The sequence below is a fragment of the Tachyglossus aculeatus genome, chromosome 8 (genome assembly GCF_015852505.1).
Source record: "Tachyglossus aculeatus isolate mTacAcu1 chromosome 8, mTacAcu1.pri, whole genome shotgun sequence".
In the NCBI taxonomy this organism is placed as follows: domain Eukaryota; kingdom Metazoa; phylum Chordata; class Mammalia; order Monotremata; family Tachyglossidae; genus Tachyglossus; species Tachyglossus aculeatus.
This window is the reverse complement of record NC_052073.1, coordinates 36,813,222-36,827,157: the sequence shown is the minus strand read 5'-3', so window position 1 is coordinate 36,827,157 and position 13,936 is coordinate 36,813,222. Positions and strand designations below refer to the sequence as shown.

At 51.1% G+C, this 13,936-nt stretch overlaps 1 protein-coding gene across 5 annotated transcripts in view; it reads right to left on the bottom strand.

Moving 5' to 3' along the window:
* Positions 1–1,098: 1,098 nt before the first annotated feature.
* DNMT3B (DNA methyltransferase 3 beta) overlaps positions 1,099–13,936 on the bottom strand; it is a 102,994-nt gene continuing 90,156 nt past the window's right edge. For 4 of the 5 annotated variants that reach the window (XM_038750338.1, XM_038750337.1, XM_038750339.1 and 1 more), the window contains 5 exons: positions 11,006–11,154; positions 9,574–9,659; positions 6,501–6,570; positions 5,931–6,049; positions 1,099–1,244 (listed from right to left, as the gene is read on the bottom strand). In XM_038750338.1, the coding sequence (XP_038606266.1) occupies positions 1,103–1,244; positions 5,931–6,049; positions 6,501–6,570; positions 9,574–9,659; positions 11,006–11,154 (566 nt within the window). In that variant the 3' untranslated portion in view covers positions 1,099–1,102. The remainder of the gene's footprint in view (positions 1,245–5,930; positions 6,050–6,500; positions 6,571–9,573; positions 9,660–11,005; positions 11,155–13,936) is intronic. The other variant, XM_038750341.1, reaches the window with a different exon arrangement.

The following is a 13,936-nucleotide window of genomic DNA, read 5'->3' as shown; positions in this document are numbered from 1 at the left end:
GTGGGTGGGTGGGGGGGAGGTCCCATCCTCCCCTCGCACCCAGCCCCGGCCCCCCTCCGTTCCCTGAGGTGTCTCGGCCGGGATGGGGGGGTCCGGGAGAAGATTTGAGGTAACAGTACGAAGGCCGGGCGGCTTCTCCGTCCGGCTGGTCAACCTCCGGCCTCCCCCCGCGCCCCGTAAACTGCGGCCTGGAGAAACAGACCTAACGGAGATTTTGTGCTTGGTTCTTGCCCTGGACTTCCTATTTTTTTTTTTTCTTTAAAAAGAAAAAAAAAAGAGTTAAATCACTGAAAAACACGAAATCATCCCTGCTGATCTCATCGCTTTAAAAAAAAAAATGAACAAAAAACGAACAATAAAAGCACTATAGGGTTGCCGGAGGCGGGGTGGGGGGCGGCGGCGGAAGAACTGGTTAGAAAGAGCTCCGGCGTCAACGATTTCCACCCCTCCGACTTGCTTCCGAAAGCGGATTCCTGATTACTTTCGAGACGAGATCACGGCTACGACACACACGCGCGCGCGCATAAGCACGCGTCGGACACACGGGCACCTACAGACACGCACACACATGCACACGCGTTTCCTTCCCTCGCTACGGCTAGAAGACGACCATCGCTCTACGGTCCGCGCGGCCCCCCGCCTGGAGGGTCGGGCGGCGAGGACGGGAAAAGGGGGACCCCGAAGAAGTCGAAAATGATAACAAAAAAAAGGGGAAAAGGAGGCCGGACCGCCGAAGGGGACGTGGGCTTGCGGATTTGGTTTCTTGGCAGTCGTCCGAGGGGAACGGGAAAAAGGGAGGGGAAAAAAAAACGGAAAGGAGGCCTCGTCCCCCGCCCCGATTTCTCTTCAAGTTTCTTCTCCGGCCGCTCTCCGCTTCGGCCTCGGGAATCCGGGGGTGGGAGGACGGGGCGGGCGGGGAGACGGGCCGTTCCCGTCCCGCGGATGGGAAGGCTGAGGTACAGGGTCACGGGAAGACCCGGTTCGAGGTCACGCGGCGGGATGGGGCTCCGGAATTGGGGTCCCTCCCTGATTTCCGATCAGTCCCGTCTCCCCCCCGCACCCCCCAACCACCACTCCCCCCACCCACCCCGCCGGCTCTGGGCTATTCACAGGCGAAGTAATCCTTGAGGGGCGCGAACAGGTGCCTGATCACGGGAACGCTCCAGGACTTTCCCAGCAGCTTCTGCCGAGCCCCCCTGCCCATGTTGGACACGTCTGTGTAATGCACGGGGAAGCCAAAGATCCTGGAAAAGAAGAGGGGGATTAGTGGGGGGAGGTCAACGGGATGTTGGCGCACATACACACCCGCCACACCCACTGTGCGGCATTTGTTAAGCGCTTACTACATGCCAGGCACCGTACGAAGCGCTTGGGGTGACGCTAACGCCCATGTAATAGTGCTAAGATTGGCTGTGGTATTTGCCAATTATAATAATAATAATAATGATGGCATTTATTAAGCGCTTACTATGTGCAAAGCACCGTACGAAGCACTTGGGGTGGCACTAACGCCCATGTAATAGTGCTAAGATTGGCTGTGGTATTCGCCAATAATAATAATGGCATTTATTAAGAGCATACTATGTGCAAAGCACCGTACAAAGCGCTTGGGGTGGCACTAACGCCCACGTAATAGTGCTAAGATTGGCTGTGGTATTTGCCAATAATAATATTAATAATGATGGCATTTATTAAGCGCTTACTATGTTCAAAGCACCGTAGAAAGCACTTGGGGTGGCACTAACGCCCATGTAATAGTGCTAAGATTGGCTGTGGTATTCGCCAATAATAATAATGGCATTTATTAAGAGCATACTATGTGCAAAGCACCGTACAAAGCGCTTGGGGTGGCACTAACGCCCACGTAATAGTGCTAAGATTGGCTGTGGTATTCGCCAATAATAATAATAATAATAATGATGGCATTTATTAAGCGCTTACTATGTGCAAAGCACTGTACGAAGCACTTGGGATGGCACTAACGCCCACGTAATAGTGCTAAGATTGGCTGCGGTATTCGCCAATAATAATAATAATAATGATGGCATTTATTAAGCGCTTACTATGTGCAAAGCACCATACAAAGCACTTGGGGTGGCACTGACGCCCACGTAATAGTGCTAAGATTGGCTGTGGTATTCGCCAATAATAATATTAATAATGATGGCATTTATTAAGCGCTTACTATGTGCAAAGCACCGTACGAAGCGCTTGGGGTGGCACTGACGCCCACGTAATAGTGCTAAGATTGGCTGTGGTGTTCGCCAATAATAATAATAATAATGGCATTTATTAAGCGCTTACTATGTGCAAAGCACCGTACAAAGCGCTTGGGGTGGCGCTGACGCCCACGTAATAGTGCTAAGATTGGCTGTGGTATTCGCCAATAATAATATTAATAATGATGGCATTTATTAAGCGCTTACTATGTGCAAAGCACCGTACGAAGCGCTTGGGGTGGCACTGACGCCCACGTAATAGTGCTAAGATTGGCTGTGGTGTTCGCCAATAATAATAATAATAATGGCATTTATTAAGCGCTTACTATGTGCAAAGCACCGTACAAAGCGCTTGGGGTGGCGCTGACGCCCACGTAATAGTGCTAAGATTGGCTGTGGTATTCACCAATAATAATAATAATAATAATGATGATGGCATTTATTAAGCGCCTACTATGTGCAAAGCACTGTTCTAAGCGCCGGGGAGGTTACAAGGCGATCAGGTTGTCCCACATGGGGCTCACGGTTTTAAGCCCCATTTTCCAGATGAGGTCACTGAGGCCCAGAGGTGACCTGCCCAAAGTCACACAGCTGACAATTGATGGGGCCGGGATTTGAACCCATGACCAGGCACCGTACTAAGCGCTTGGGGTGGCGCTAACGCCCACGTAATAGTGCTAAGATTGGCTGTGGTATTCGCCAATAATAATAATAATAATGATGATGGCATTTATTAAGCGCTTACTGTGTGCAAAGCACTGTTCTAAGCGCCGGGGAGGTTACAAGGTGATCAGCATTAAGCCCCATTTTCCAGATGAGGTCACTGAGGCCCAGAGAAGTGAAGTGGCCTGCCCAAAGTCACCCAGCTGACAAGTGGTGGAGCCGGGATTTGAACCCATGACCTCTGACTCCAAAGCCCGGGCTCCTGCCACTGAGCCACGCTGCTTCCCTAAGCAGCCAAGCGCTTACTACGTGCCGGGCGCCGGGGTGGATGCAAGTGAATCGGGTTGGACCCGATCCCTGTCCCTCATGGGGCATTTTCCAGACAAGGAAACCGAGGCCCAGGTTCTCTAATTCGATTAGATTAGAATTAGATTAATCTAATCTAATTCAATTAATTCAGTTAGATATTCAATTAATCGTATTTATTGAGTACTCTATTTAGTTACTTTACTTGTACATATCTATTCTATTTATTTTATTTTGTGAATATGTTTGGTTTTGTTCTCTGTCTCCCCCTTCTAGACTGCGAGCCCACTGTCGGGTAGGGACTGTCTCTAGATGTTGCCCACTTGTACTTCCCAAGCGCTTAGTACAGTGCTCCGCACACAGTAAGCGCTCAATAAATACGATTGATCGATTGATTGATTAAGGCCCAGAGAAGTGAAGTGGGCGTCACCCCCAAGAGACTGCCGAGGTGTCTGTGAAGGTGCTGTGTTGAGTTCCCCCCGCCCAGTTTTAGAATTCCTCACCCTTTTCATTCATTCAATCGTATTTATTGAGCGCTTACTGTGTGCAGAGCACTGTACTAAGCGCTTGGGAAGTACAAGGGAGACGGTCCCTACCCAAGAGTGGGCTCACAGACTAGAATCCCACTGATGGATACTTTTTTCTGGTATTTAATGCCTGCTACGTGCCAGGCCCCGTTTTAGACAGCTGGCCTTTCTTTATTGATTGATAAATTAGCAATTAAATTAATTAAATAATTAAATTAAATAATAAATTATAAATTAAATAATTTCCCTCTGTTGCTTCTGTATCCGAGCTCGTCGAATGCTTACCGTGCGCCGAGCGCTGTGCTAAGCCCCTGGGCTGACGCCATTGGATCAGACACGGTCCCCGTCCCTCACGGGCTCGAGATCGAAGGATGGGGGGGCGGGGAGAACGGCCATTTCGCCCCCCAGCAGATAAATGACTTACCCAAGGTCACCCAGCGGGCGGATCCAGTCCCCCCTGACCCACACGGGACTCCCAGGCTAAGGAGGAGGGAGACCAGGGGTTGAATTCCCATTTTGCAGATGAAGAGACTGAGGCCCAGAGAAGGGAAGTTACCGGGCCCGGGTCGCCGGGGTTAGAACCCGGGCCCGGATAGATTTAAGGGCTGGAGTCGGGGTGAGATGGCTCGGGATGGTGCTGAGAGAGGTGGGATTCGAGGAGGGATCTGAAGCGGGAAGGCCGGAGAGCGGAGACTGGATGGGAAAGGGAGAGTCCAGGGGGCACAGAGAGGAAACCGGGGAACAGGGGGTGAGGAGGACGGAGTGTCCGTGTGAGGAGAGCACGGGGGTCTCCAAATCCCCGGAGATCCCGGGGAGACGTGAATCGCGAACCGGGCGGAGGCCGGAGGGGAGGCTGAGGAGGTCCGCGGATCGGGGCGGAAGCGGCTTGGGCAGACGGGAAGGGGCCGGATCCGGGAGGAAGGATAGGGATGGGGCGTGATGGGGGGCAACGGAGAGGCCAGGGCGGCGGAGGGAAAATGCAGGAGGAGACTTTCTAGGGGGAAAGAGACCGAGGGCCCGAGCCGGACGTCGTGCTGTGGGGGCGGCCTGAGATATCCCAGAGGCGACGGGGAGAGAGACGGGGGCTAGAGACCGCATCCGGAATCGGGAGCGGATCACGGGCGGTAATTCTCCGGCTCCGGTGTCCCGTTACGTAAAATTGTCCCATCGCCAGAGCTTCTTGAGATCACACCTTCCCCGACCTAGTTGCTGTCCTTCGACGTCATCTATCTCGCTGCCACCTCTCACCCACATCCTCAAATCCCACAGACAATGACTGCTCCCCCCCGACCCCCGGCTCCGCTTCTAAGCCTTTTTGCCGGCCCGTCTCCTCCTCCAAGAGGCCTTCCCTGACCGCGCCCTCCTTCCCTCTTCTCCCGCACTTCCCCTTTAATCCCCCTCCTTCAGCCCCTCGACACTTATTTCCTAATTATTTCCTTCTAGTAACGTCTGTCTCCCCTTTTAGACTGTCAGTTCCTTGTGGGCAGGGAACCTGTCTACCAGCCCAACTGTATTGTCCTGATCGATATAGTATTGTCCTTCCCCAAGCCCTAAGTACAGGCTTAGCGGGCCGTAAGCACTCCAAAATATCCTTTTTGATATTGATTGTATTGATATTGTATTGATATTGATTGTATTGATATTGTACTGTCCTCCAAGTGTTTAGTACAGTCCTCTACACACGGAAAGCGCTCACCAAATCCCACCGATAGACAAGATTGGTGACATTTACTTAGAGAAGGGGTCAGATTCCATTCCCGATCTGAATCCCCGGTTGAATGATGAACAAACCGAAGCCCGGAGCAGTGAAGTGACTGGCCCAGGGTCACTCGGCAGAGGTCATCCGACCCCCAGCCCCGGACCCACACGGCTTCTGCGGGTGAGGTGACTCGCCCAAGGTCACACGGCAGTTGTTTCGACGCTCCCTATGTCGACCCCAGCCCTGTCTTCCCCTCATTCACTTATTCAATCGCTTTTATTGAGCGCTTAATGTGTGCGGAGTACCGTACTAAGCGCTTGGGAAGTACAAGTTGGCAACATAGAGGGACGGTCCCTACCCAACAACGGGCTCACAGGCTAGAATATCTCCACGAGTCTGGGCCCGTGGGTGCCTTCCCGGCGCCTAGTACAGAGCTCGGCCCCCATTAAGTGCTCGATAAACCCCATCGATTAACGGTCCCCCCCACCGGCCCGGGCCCCACTTTTTCCCTCTCACCTTTCTAACTCACTGCACCACAAAATGTCTTCTTTACCGTTCATGATAACGGGGAGCTGCTGACTTTTCCCCTGTTTGATTGAGTTGGACTTGGTCGTAATAGTTCGCACTTTCCTCAACTGAAGGAGAAAAACATCGCGTAGTGAGCTGCTCGGCGCGTGGTAGGCGCTCAGCAAGTACCACGGGTGAGCCCTCGGCGGAGAACTGGGGAGGGGGATTTTCGGCGGACGGGGGGTGGGACGGGAAGCGGGTGTGAGGATGGGGGGGACCGCCGCTGGATCCAAATCCCAAGAGAACTGGGCCGGAATCCAGAGAACCGTCACGGGAAAGAGACGTCCACCTTCGGCCGTGTCCTAGTGACGGATAATCGGCCCCGGATATTCGGTTTGGGACTCCATCTCCCCAGGAGCGGGGACTGGATGACGCCAGAAGCCACGGGAGCGTTCGGCCCAGTGCTCCGCACGCCGTCGGCGCTCCATAAATACCGCCGACGGACCGACCGCTCTCCCCGGACGGGAAACGGATTTACGGGGGCGGGGAGGAGAGACCGGGCTTGGGGAGGACGCTTACCTTGGCTATCCTATTGAACTCCAGGCAGTCCTGAAGCTCAAGTTTATCGGTCTTTGAAGCTACCAGCGGCCTGAGAATTAGCCAAAACTTAGTACGCTCAGTACAGTCCCAAAACCGTCCTGTTCTTATACGTTCTTGCGACCTCCCTGACACCCCTTTCTGGCGACTACGACCGCCTTAAGAAACGTTCTTCGTCTCCACGTGGGTCTTTCCATTCTTCTGTCATCGACCCATCACGGCACATAGGTATGTATCGGTATAAATCTGTAATTTACTTATTCATCTATTTATTTCTATTAATGCCCATCTCCCCCTCTAGACTGTGAGCTCGCTGTGGGCAGGGAGTTCTGTTGTGCCCTCCCAAGCGCTTAGTACAGTGCTCTGCACACAGTAAGCGCTCAATAAATAATATAGACCCTTTGGGACTCCTCAATCACCTTTCTATGCTATTCATTCATTCAGTCGTTTTTATTGAGCGCTTACTGTGTGCAGAGCACTGTACTGAGCGCTTGGGAAGTCCAAGTTGGCAACATATAGAGACGGTCCCTACCCAACAGCGGGCTCACAGTCTAGAAGACCAGATAGTAAGCTCCGTGAGGGGAGGGATCGTGACTATTTCCTGGACCGGACACTCAAGCGCTTAGTTCCAGCCTCCTCGCTGACCTCCCGCCTCATTCCTGACCTCCATCTTCCAATTTATTTATTTATTTGTACATATCTATTCTATTTATTTTATTTATTTATTTATTTGTTTCTATTTATTTTATTTTGTTAGTATGTTTGGTTTTGTTCTCTGTCTGCCCCTTTTAGACTGTGAGCCCACTGTTGGGTAGGGACTGTCTCTATATGTTGCCAATTTGTACTTCCCAAGCGCTTAGTACAGTGCTCTGCACATAGTAAGCGCTCAATAAATACGATTGATGATGATGATGATGATTTTCCTACAAAAACGTTCGGCCCACGTCTCCCCAGCTCCTAGCGACCCCCCGGCGGTTACCGGACCGCCTCCGCATCAGATTAAGAAACATTCTTCATCTCCGGGGGCGTCTTTCTCATCTTCTGTCATCGACCCACCACGGCACATAGGTACATATCTGTATAAATCTGTAATTGATTTATTCATCTATTTATTTCTATTAACGTCCGTCTTCCCCTCTAGATCGTGAGCTCGCTGTGGGTGGGGAATGTGTCCGATGTTCTACTGTACTCTCCCAAGCGCTTAGTACAGTGCTTTGCACAATAAATACGACTGAATGAATGACTAGCAATAGCTCAGTAAATAACAAGGACCCTTTGGGACTCCTCAATTGCTTTTTTATGCTAGAAAATTATTATTATTATTATTATTATTATTTTCCGCCTCCGCATCAGACAGAATCACCGTCGGCTTTGAGACGTCCAATCCGTTCTACTGACCTTCCCTCCCCTCTCACTACACCCCAGCTCGTACTCTCCGCCTCTCTAATTGACCCATTCGCCTCCCCGTGACCAAGAAACTCTTGCTCACGTCCCCTCATCCGACCATGGCACTCATGTCCACACCTCTAAATTAAATACTATAAATTACTTATCGATTCCCATTACTGTCTGTCTTCCCATTATCAGCTCACATGGGCAGGGAATGCGTTGGCCAACTCTGTTGTATCATCCTCTCCCAAGGGTTCAGTACCGAGGAAGCGCTCAATAAATGCGGCTGATGGATCGTAAGGTTGCGGGGAGGGATCGTGTCTACCTGTGCGAGACACTTCACACTTCCCTGGACCTCAGGTTCCCCAACTTGGGGGTCCTGGGAGAGTCACCTCACTTCCCTGGGCCTCAGTTTCCTCATCAAGTCCCCCGTGCAAGTCACTTCACTTCCCTGGGCCTCAGTTTCCCCATCTTGGGGCTCTTAAGCGAGTCATTTTACTTCCCTGGGCCCTAGTTTCCCCCGTTTGGGGAGCTTAGGCGAGTCACTTTACTTTCCTGGGCCTCAGTTTCTCCATCTTGGGAAGTGTAAGCGAGTCATTTTACTTCCCTGGGCCCCAGTTTCCCCATTTTGGGGAGCTTAGGCGAGTCACTTTACTTTCCTGGGCCCCAGTTTCCCCATCTTGGGGATCTTGAGTCATTTTGCTTCCCTGGGCCTCAGTTTCCCCATCTTGGGGATCTTAAGCGAGTCATTTTACGTCCCTGGGCCTCAGTTTCCCCATCTTGGGGATCTTAAGTGAGTAATTTTACTTCCCTGGCCCCACTTTCCCCATTTTGGGGAGCTTAGGTGAGTCACTTTACTTTCCTGGGCTTCAGTTTCCCCATCTTGGGGATCTTAAGTGAGTCACTTTACTTCCCTGGGCCTCAGTTTCCCCATCTTGGGGATCTTAAGCAAGTCATTTTACTTCCCTGGGCCCCAGATTCCCCATTTTGGAGATATTAGGTGAGTCACTTTACTTCCCTGGGCCTCAATTTCCCCATCTTGGGGATCTTAAGCAAGTCATTTTACTTCCCTGGGCCCCAGATTCCCCATTTTGGAGATATTAGGTGAGTCACTTTACTTCCCTGGGCCTCAATTTCCCCATCTGGGAGATCTGAGGCGAGTCACTTTACTTTCCTGGGCCTCAGTTTACCCATCTTGGGAATCTTAAGTGAGTCATTTTACTTCCCTGGGCCACAGTTTCCCCATTTTGGGGAGCTTAGGTGAGTCACTTCACTTGCCTGGGCCTCAATTTCCCCATCTTGGAGATCTGGGGCGAGTCACTTTATTTTCCTGGGCCTCGGTTTCTCCATCTTGGGGATCTTAAGCGAGTCACTTTTCTTTCCTGGGCCTCAGTTTCCCCATCTTGGAGGTCTGAGGCGAGTCACTACTTCCCTGGGCCTCAATTGCCCCATCTTGGAGATCTGAGGCGAGTCACTTTACTCTCCTGGGCCTCAGTTTCCGCCTCTGCAAAACGGGGCTTCCATCCCTCCCCTCCCACCCCCTTGGCCCACGAGCCCCTTGAGGGAAGGGAACCGTGTCCGACCTCGGGATCCCCCGGCGCCGAGCGGAGCGCTTAGCACAGAGTCATGGCAATGACGAGTGTTAGTAAGTTTGGGCCCGGGTTACCTGTCCATCCCGGGCAGGTTGCCCCAAAAGTAGCGAGCGCGGTGGGCTGCTGACACCTTGATGGCGTCCACCATGACCGGATTGCACTGAAAACGGGAACGGGAAGAAGGCCGGGGGTTAGCGGTCAGGGGTCACAAGGGTCACAGCCACCTATTGGCGACCCTCGGTGAGAGGGCAGCGTGGCTCAGTGGAGAGAGCCCGGGCTTGGGACTCAGAGGTCATGGGTTCAAATCCTGGCTCCGCCAGTTGTCACCTGGGTGACTTTGGGCCAGCCACTTCACTTCTCTGGGCCTCAGTTCCCTCATCTGGAAAATGGGGATTAAGACTGTAGGGGTTCAAATCCCGGCTCCGCCAATTGTCAGCTGGGTGACTTTGGGCAAGTCACTTCGCTTCTCTGGGCCTCAGTTCCCTCATCTGGAAAATGGGGATGAAGACTGTGGGGGTTCAAATCCCGGCTCCGCCAATTGTCAGCTGGGTGACTTTGGGCCAGCCACTTCACTTCTCTGGGCCTCAGTTCCCTCATCTGGAAAATGGGGATGAAGACTGTGGGGGTTCAAATCCCGGCAAGTCACTTCACTTCTCTGGGCCTCAGTTACCTCATCTGTCAGATGGGGATGAAGACTGTGAGCCCCACATGGGACAACCTGATCAACTTGTATCCTCACCAGCGCTTACAACGGTGTTTTGCACATAGTAAGCGCTTAACAAATGCCATCATTATTATTATTCCAGTGCTTAGAATGGTGCTTTGCACATAGCAAACGCTTAACAAATCAATCAATCAATCAATACAATTGATTGATTAACAAATGCCGCCATTATTATTATTATTATTATTATTATTATTATTATTAGAGGTCGAAAGCAACGCGGTTTAGCGGACAAAGCCGGGGCCTGGGTGTCAGAGGACCTGGGTTTCCGCCACCGCCGACTCTGTTGTAACCTCCCTTCTCCAGCACTCAGTCCAGTGCTCTGCACACAGTAAGCGCTCAACAATAATAATAAGAATGATGGCATTTATTAAGCGCTTACTATGTGCCAAGCACTGTTCTAAGCGCTGGGGGGGTTACAAGGTGATCAGGTTATCCCACGGGGGGCTCCCAGTCTTCATCCCCATTTTCCAGGTGAGGGAACTGAGGCCCAGAGAAGTGAAGTGACTGGCCCAAAGTCACCCAGCTGACAATTGGCGGAGCCGGGATTTGAACCCATGACCTCGGGACTCCAAAGCCCGGGCTCTTTCCACTGAGCCACGCGGCTTCCCCCGACGAGCGCACTGATTTCAGGTGCACTGTTTTCCTCGAGAACCGCGTCCATTCCCGGGCCCGCGAGCCCGGGAATCTGTAAAACCCCGGGAACGTTTAGACGGGCGCTCTGCACAGTAGGCGCTCAGTAAGTCCCCCCCGGCTGGACGGACCGACTCCGGGTGGCTCACCTCTAAAAACCTGGAGATGTCCCTCTTGTCGTTCACCCTCATGGCCACGACGTTCTCAAACATCCAGAAGAAGGGTCTCTTCTCTCCGGCCTTGGGACGGGCGTAGTTGAGGAGGTGATAAAACTCAAAGAAAAGGCGTCCAGTACCCTCTGCGGGGGCGGAAGGGCGGGGAATGTCACAATCAATCAATCAATCAATCAATCAATCAATCAATCGTATTTATTGAGCGCTTACTGTGTGCAGAGCACTGTACTAAGCGCTTGGGAAGTCCAAGTTGGCAACATATAGAGACGGTCCCTACCCAAAAGTGGGCTCACCCCTCAGTCGTTCGTATTTGCTCCTATTACTATCACAGCTACTACTCATTATTCATTATTACTCATTATTATTTCTCATCATTATTACTCATTATTATTATTATTATTATTATTACTCATATTATTACTACCAGTAAGCGCCTAGTACAGTGCTCTGCACCCAATGAGCGCTCAATAAATACGACTATGCTATCACTATCACCGCTCCAACTACTGCTACTACTAATAATAATGGTATTTATTAAGCGCTTACTATGTGCAAAGCACTGTTCTAAGCGCTGGGGAGGTTACAAGGTGATCAAGTTGGCCCACGGGGGGAGCTCACAGTCTTCATCCCCACTTGACAGATGAGGGAACTGAGGCACGGAGAAGTGAAGTGACTTGCCCAAAGTCACACAGCTGACAACTGGCGGAGCCGGGATTTGAACCCATGACCTCTGACTCCAAAGCCCGTGTTGTTTCCACTGAGCCACGCTGCTTCTCTACTACTAAGCGCTTAGTACGGTGCCCTGCACACAGTGAGCGCTCAATGAGTACGATTGAATGAATATTAAAGGCACGGCCTAGTGGTAAGAGCCCGGGTTCAGGAGTTGGCAGATTCATCATCATCATCATCATCAATCACATTTATTGAGCGCTTACTGTGTGCAGAGCACTGTACTAAGCGCTTGGGAAGTCCACGTTGGCAACATATAGAGATGGTCCCTACCCAACAGTGGGCTCACAGATTCCAATCCCGGCTCCTCCACCTGTCTGCCGTGTGACCTTGGGCAAGCCACTTAACTTCTCTGTGCCTCAGTGACCTCCTCTGGAAAGTGGGGATGGAGACTGGGAGCCCCACATGGGACAGGGACTGTGTCCAGTGACTGCTACTGCTAATATTACTACTACTCATTCATTCAACCGTATTTATTGAGCGCTTACTGTGTGCAGGGCACTGTACTAAGCGCTTCGGAAGTCCAAGTTGGCAACATCTAGAGACGGTCCCTACCCAACAGCGGGCTCACAGTCTAGTATTGCTACCACTATCACCGCTACTGCTAATATTACAACTATTGCCAGCTAGTTGCTAGTAGAGAAGCCGCGCGGCTCTGTGGAAAGAGCCCGGGCTTTGGAGTCCGAGGTCATGGGTTCGAATCCCGGCTCCGCCAATTGCCGGCTGTGTGACTTTGGGTGAGTCACTTCACTTCTCTGGGCCTCAGTGACCTCATCTGGAAAATGGGGGTGGAGACTGTGAGCCCCCCGTGGGCCAACCTGATCACTGTGTAACGTCCCCAGCGCTTAGACCTGTGCTTTGCACATAGTAAGCGCTTAACACATGCCATTATTATTTATTATTATTAATAAATGCTATCATTATTATTATTACTATTACTACTGCTACTACGACTATCACAGTACAATGACAACTATTATCCCCTGTACTGCTACTACTGATACCGATACCGACTGTGAGCTTCTAGACTGTGAGCCCACTGTTGGGTAGGGACCGTCTCTCCATGTTGCCAACTTGGACTTCCCGAGCGCTCAGTCCAGTGCTCTGCACACAGTAAGCGCTCAATAAATACGACTGAATGAATGAATAGTAAGCACTTAATACCATAGTTATTATTATTATTATTCTTCTCTGGGCCTCAGTTCCCTCATCTGTAAAATGGGGGTTAAGACTGTGAGCCCCCCGTGGGACCACCTGATCACCTTGTAACCTCCCCAGGGCTTAGAACAGTGCCTTGCACATAGTAAGCGTTTAATAAATGCCATCATTATTATTATTATTATTATTCTCTGGGCCTCAGTTCCCTCATCTGTAAAATGGGGGTTAAGACTGTGAGCCCCACGTGGGCCAACCTGATCACCTTGTAACCTCCCCAGCGCTTAGAACAGTGCCTTGCACATAGTAAGCGCTTAATAAATGCCATTATTATTATTATTATTCTCTGGGCCTCAGTTCCCTCATCTGTAAAATGGGGGTTAAGACTGTGACCCCCCGTGGGACAACCTGATCACCTTGTAACCTCCCCTGGGCTTAGAACAGTGCCTTGCACATAGTAAGTGTTTAATAAATGCCATCATTATTATTATTGTTATTATTCTCTGGGCCTCAGTTCCCTCATCTGTAAAATGGGGGTTAAGACTGTGAGCCCCCCGTGGGCCAACCTGATCACCTTGTAACCTCCCCAGCGCTTAGAACAGTGCCTTGCACATCGTAAGCGCTTAATAAATGTCATCATTATCATTATTATTCTCTGGGCCTCAGTTCCCTCATCTGTAAAATGGGGGTTAAGACTGTGAGCCCCACGGGGGACAACCTGATCACCTTGTAACCTCCCCAGCGCTTAGAACAGTGCCTTGCACATAGGAAGCGCTTAATAAATGCCATCATCATCATCATCATCATTATTACTATTATCAGATAAGTGGTGGAGGTATTGCTACTACAGCTACTAAGAAGCAGCGTGGCTCAGTGGAAAAAGCCTGGGCTTTGGAATCAGAGGTCACGGGTTCAAATCCCGATTGTCAGCTGGGTGACTCTGGGCAAGCCACTTCACTTCTCTGGGCCTCAGTTCCCTCTTCTGTCAAATGGGGATGAAGACTGTGAGCCCCTTGGGGGACA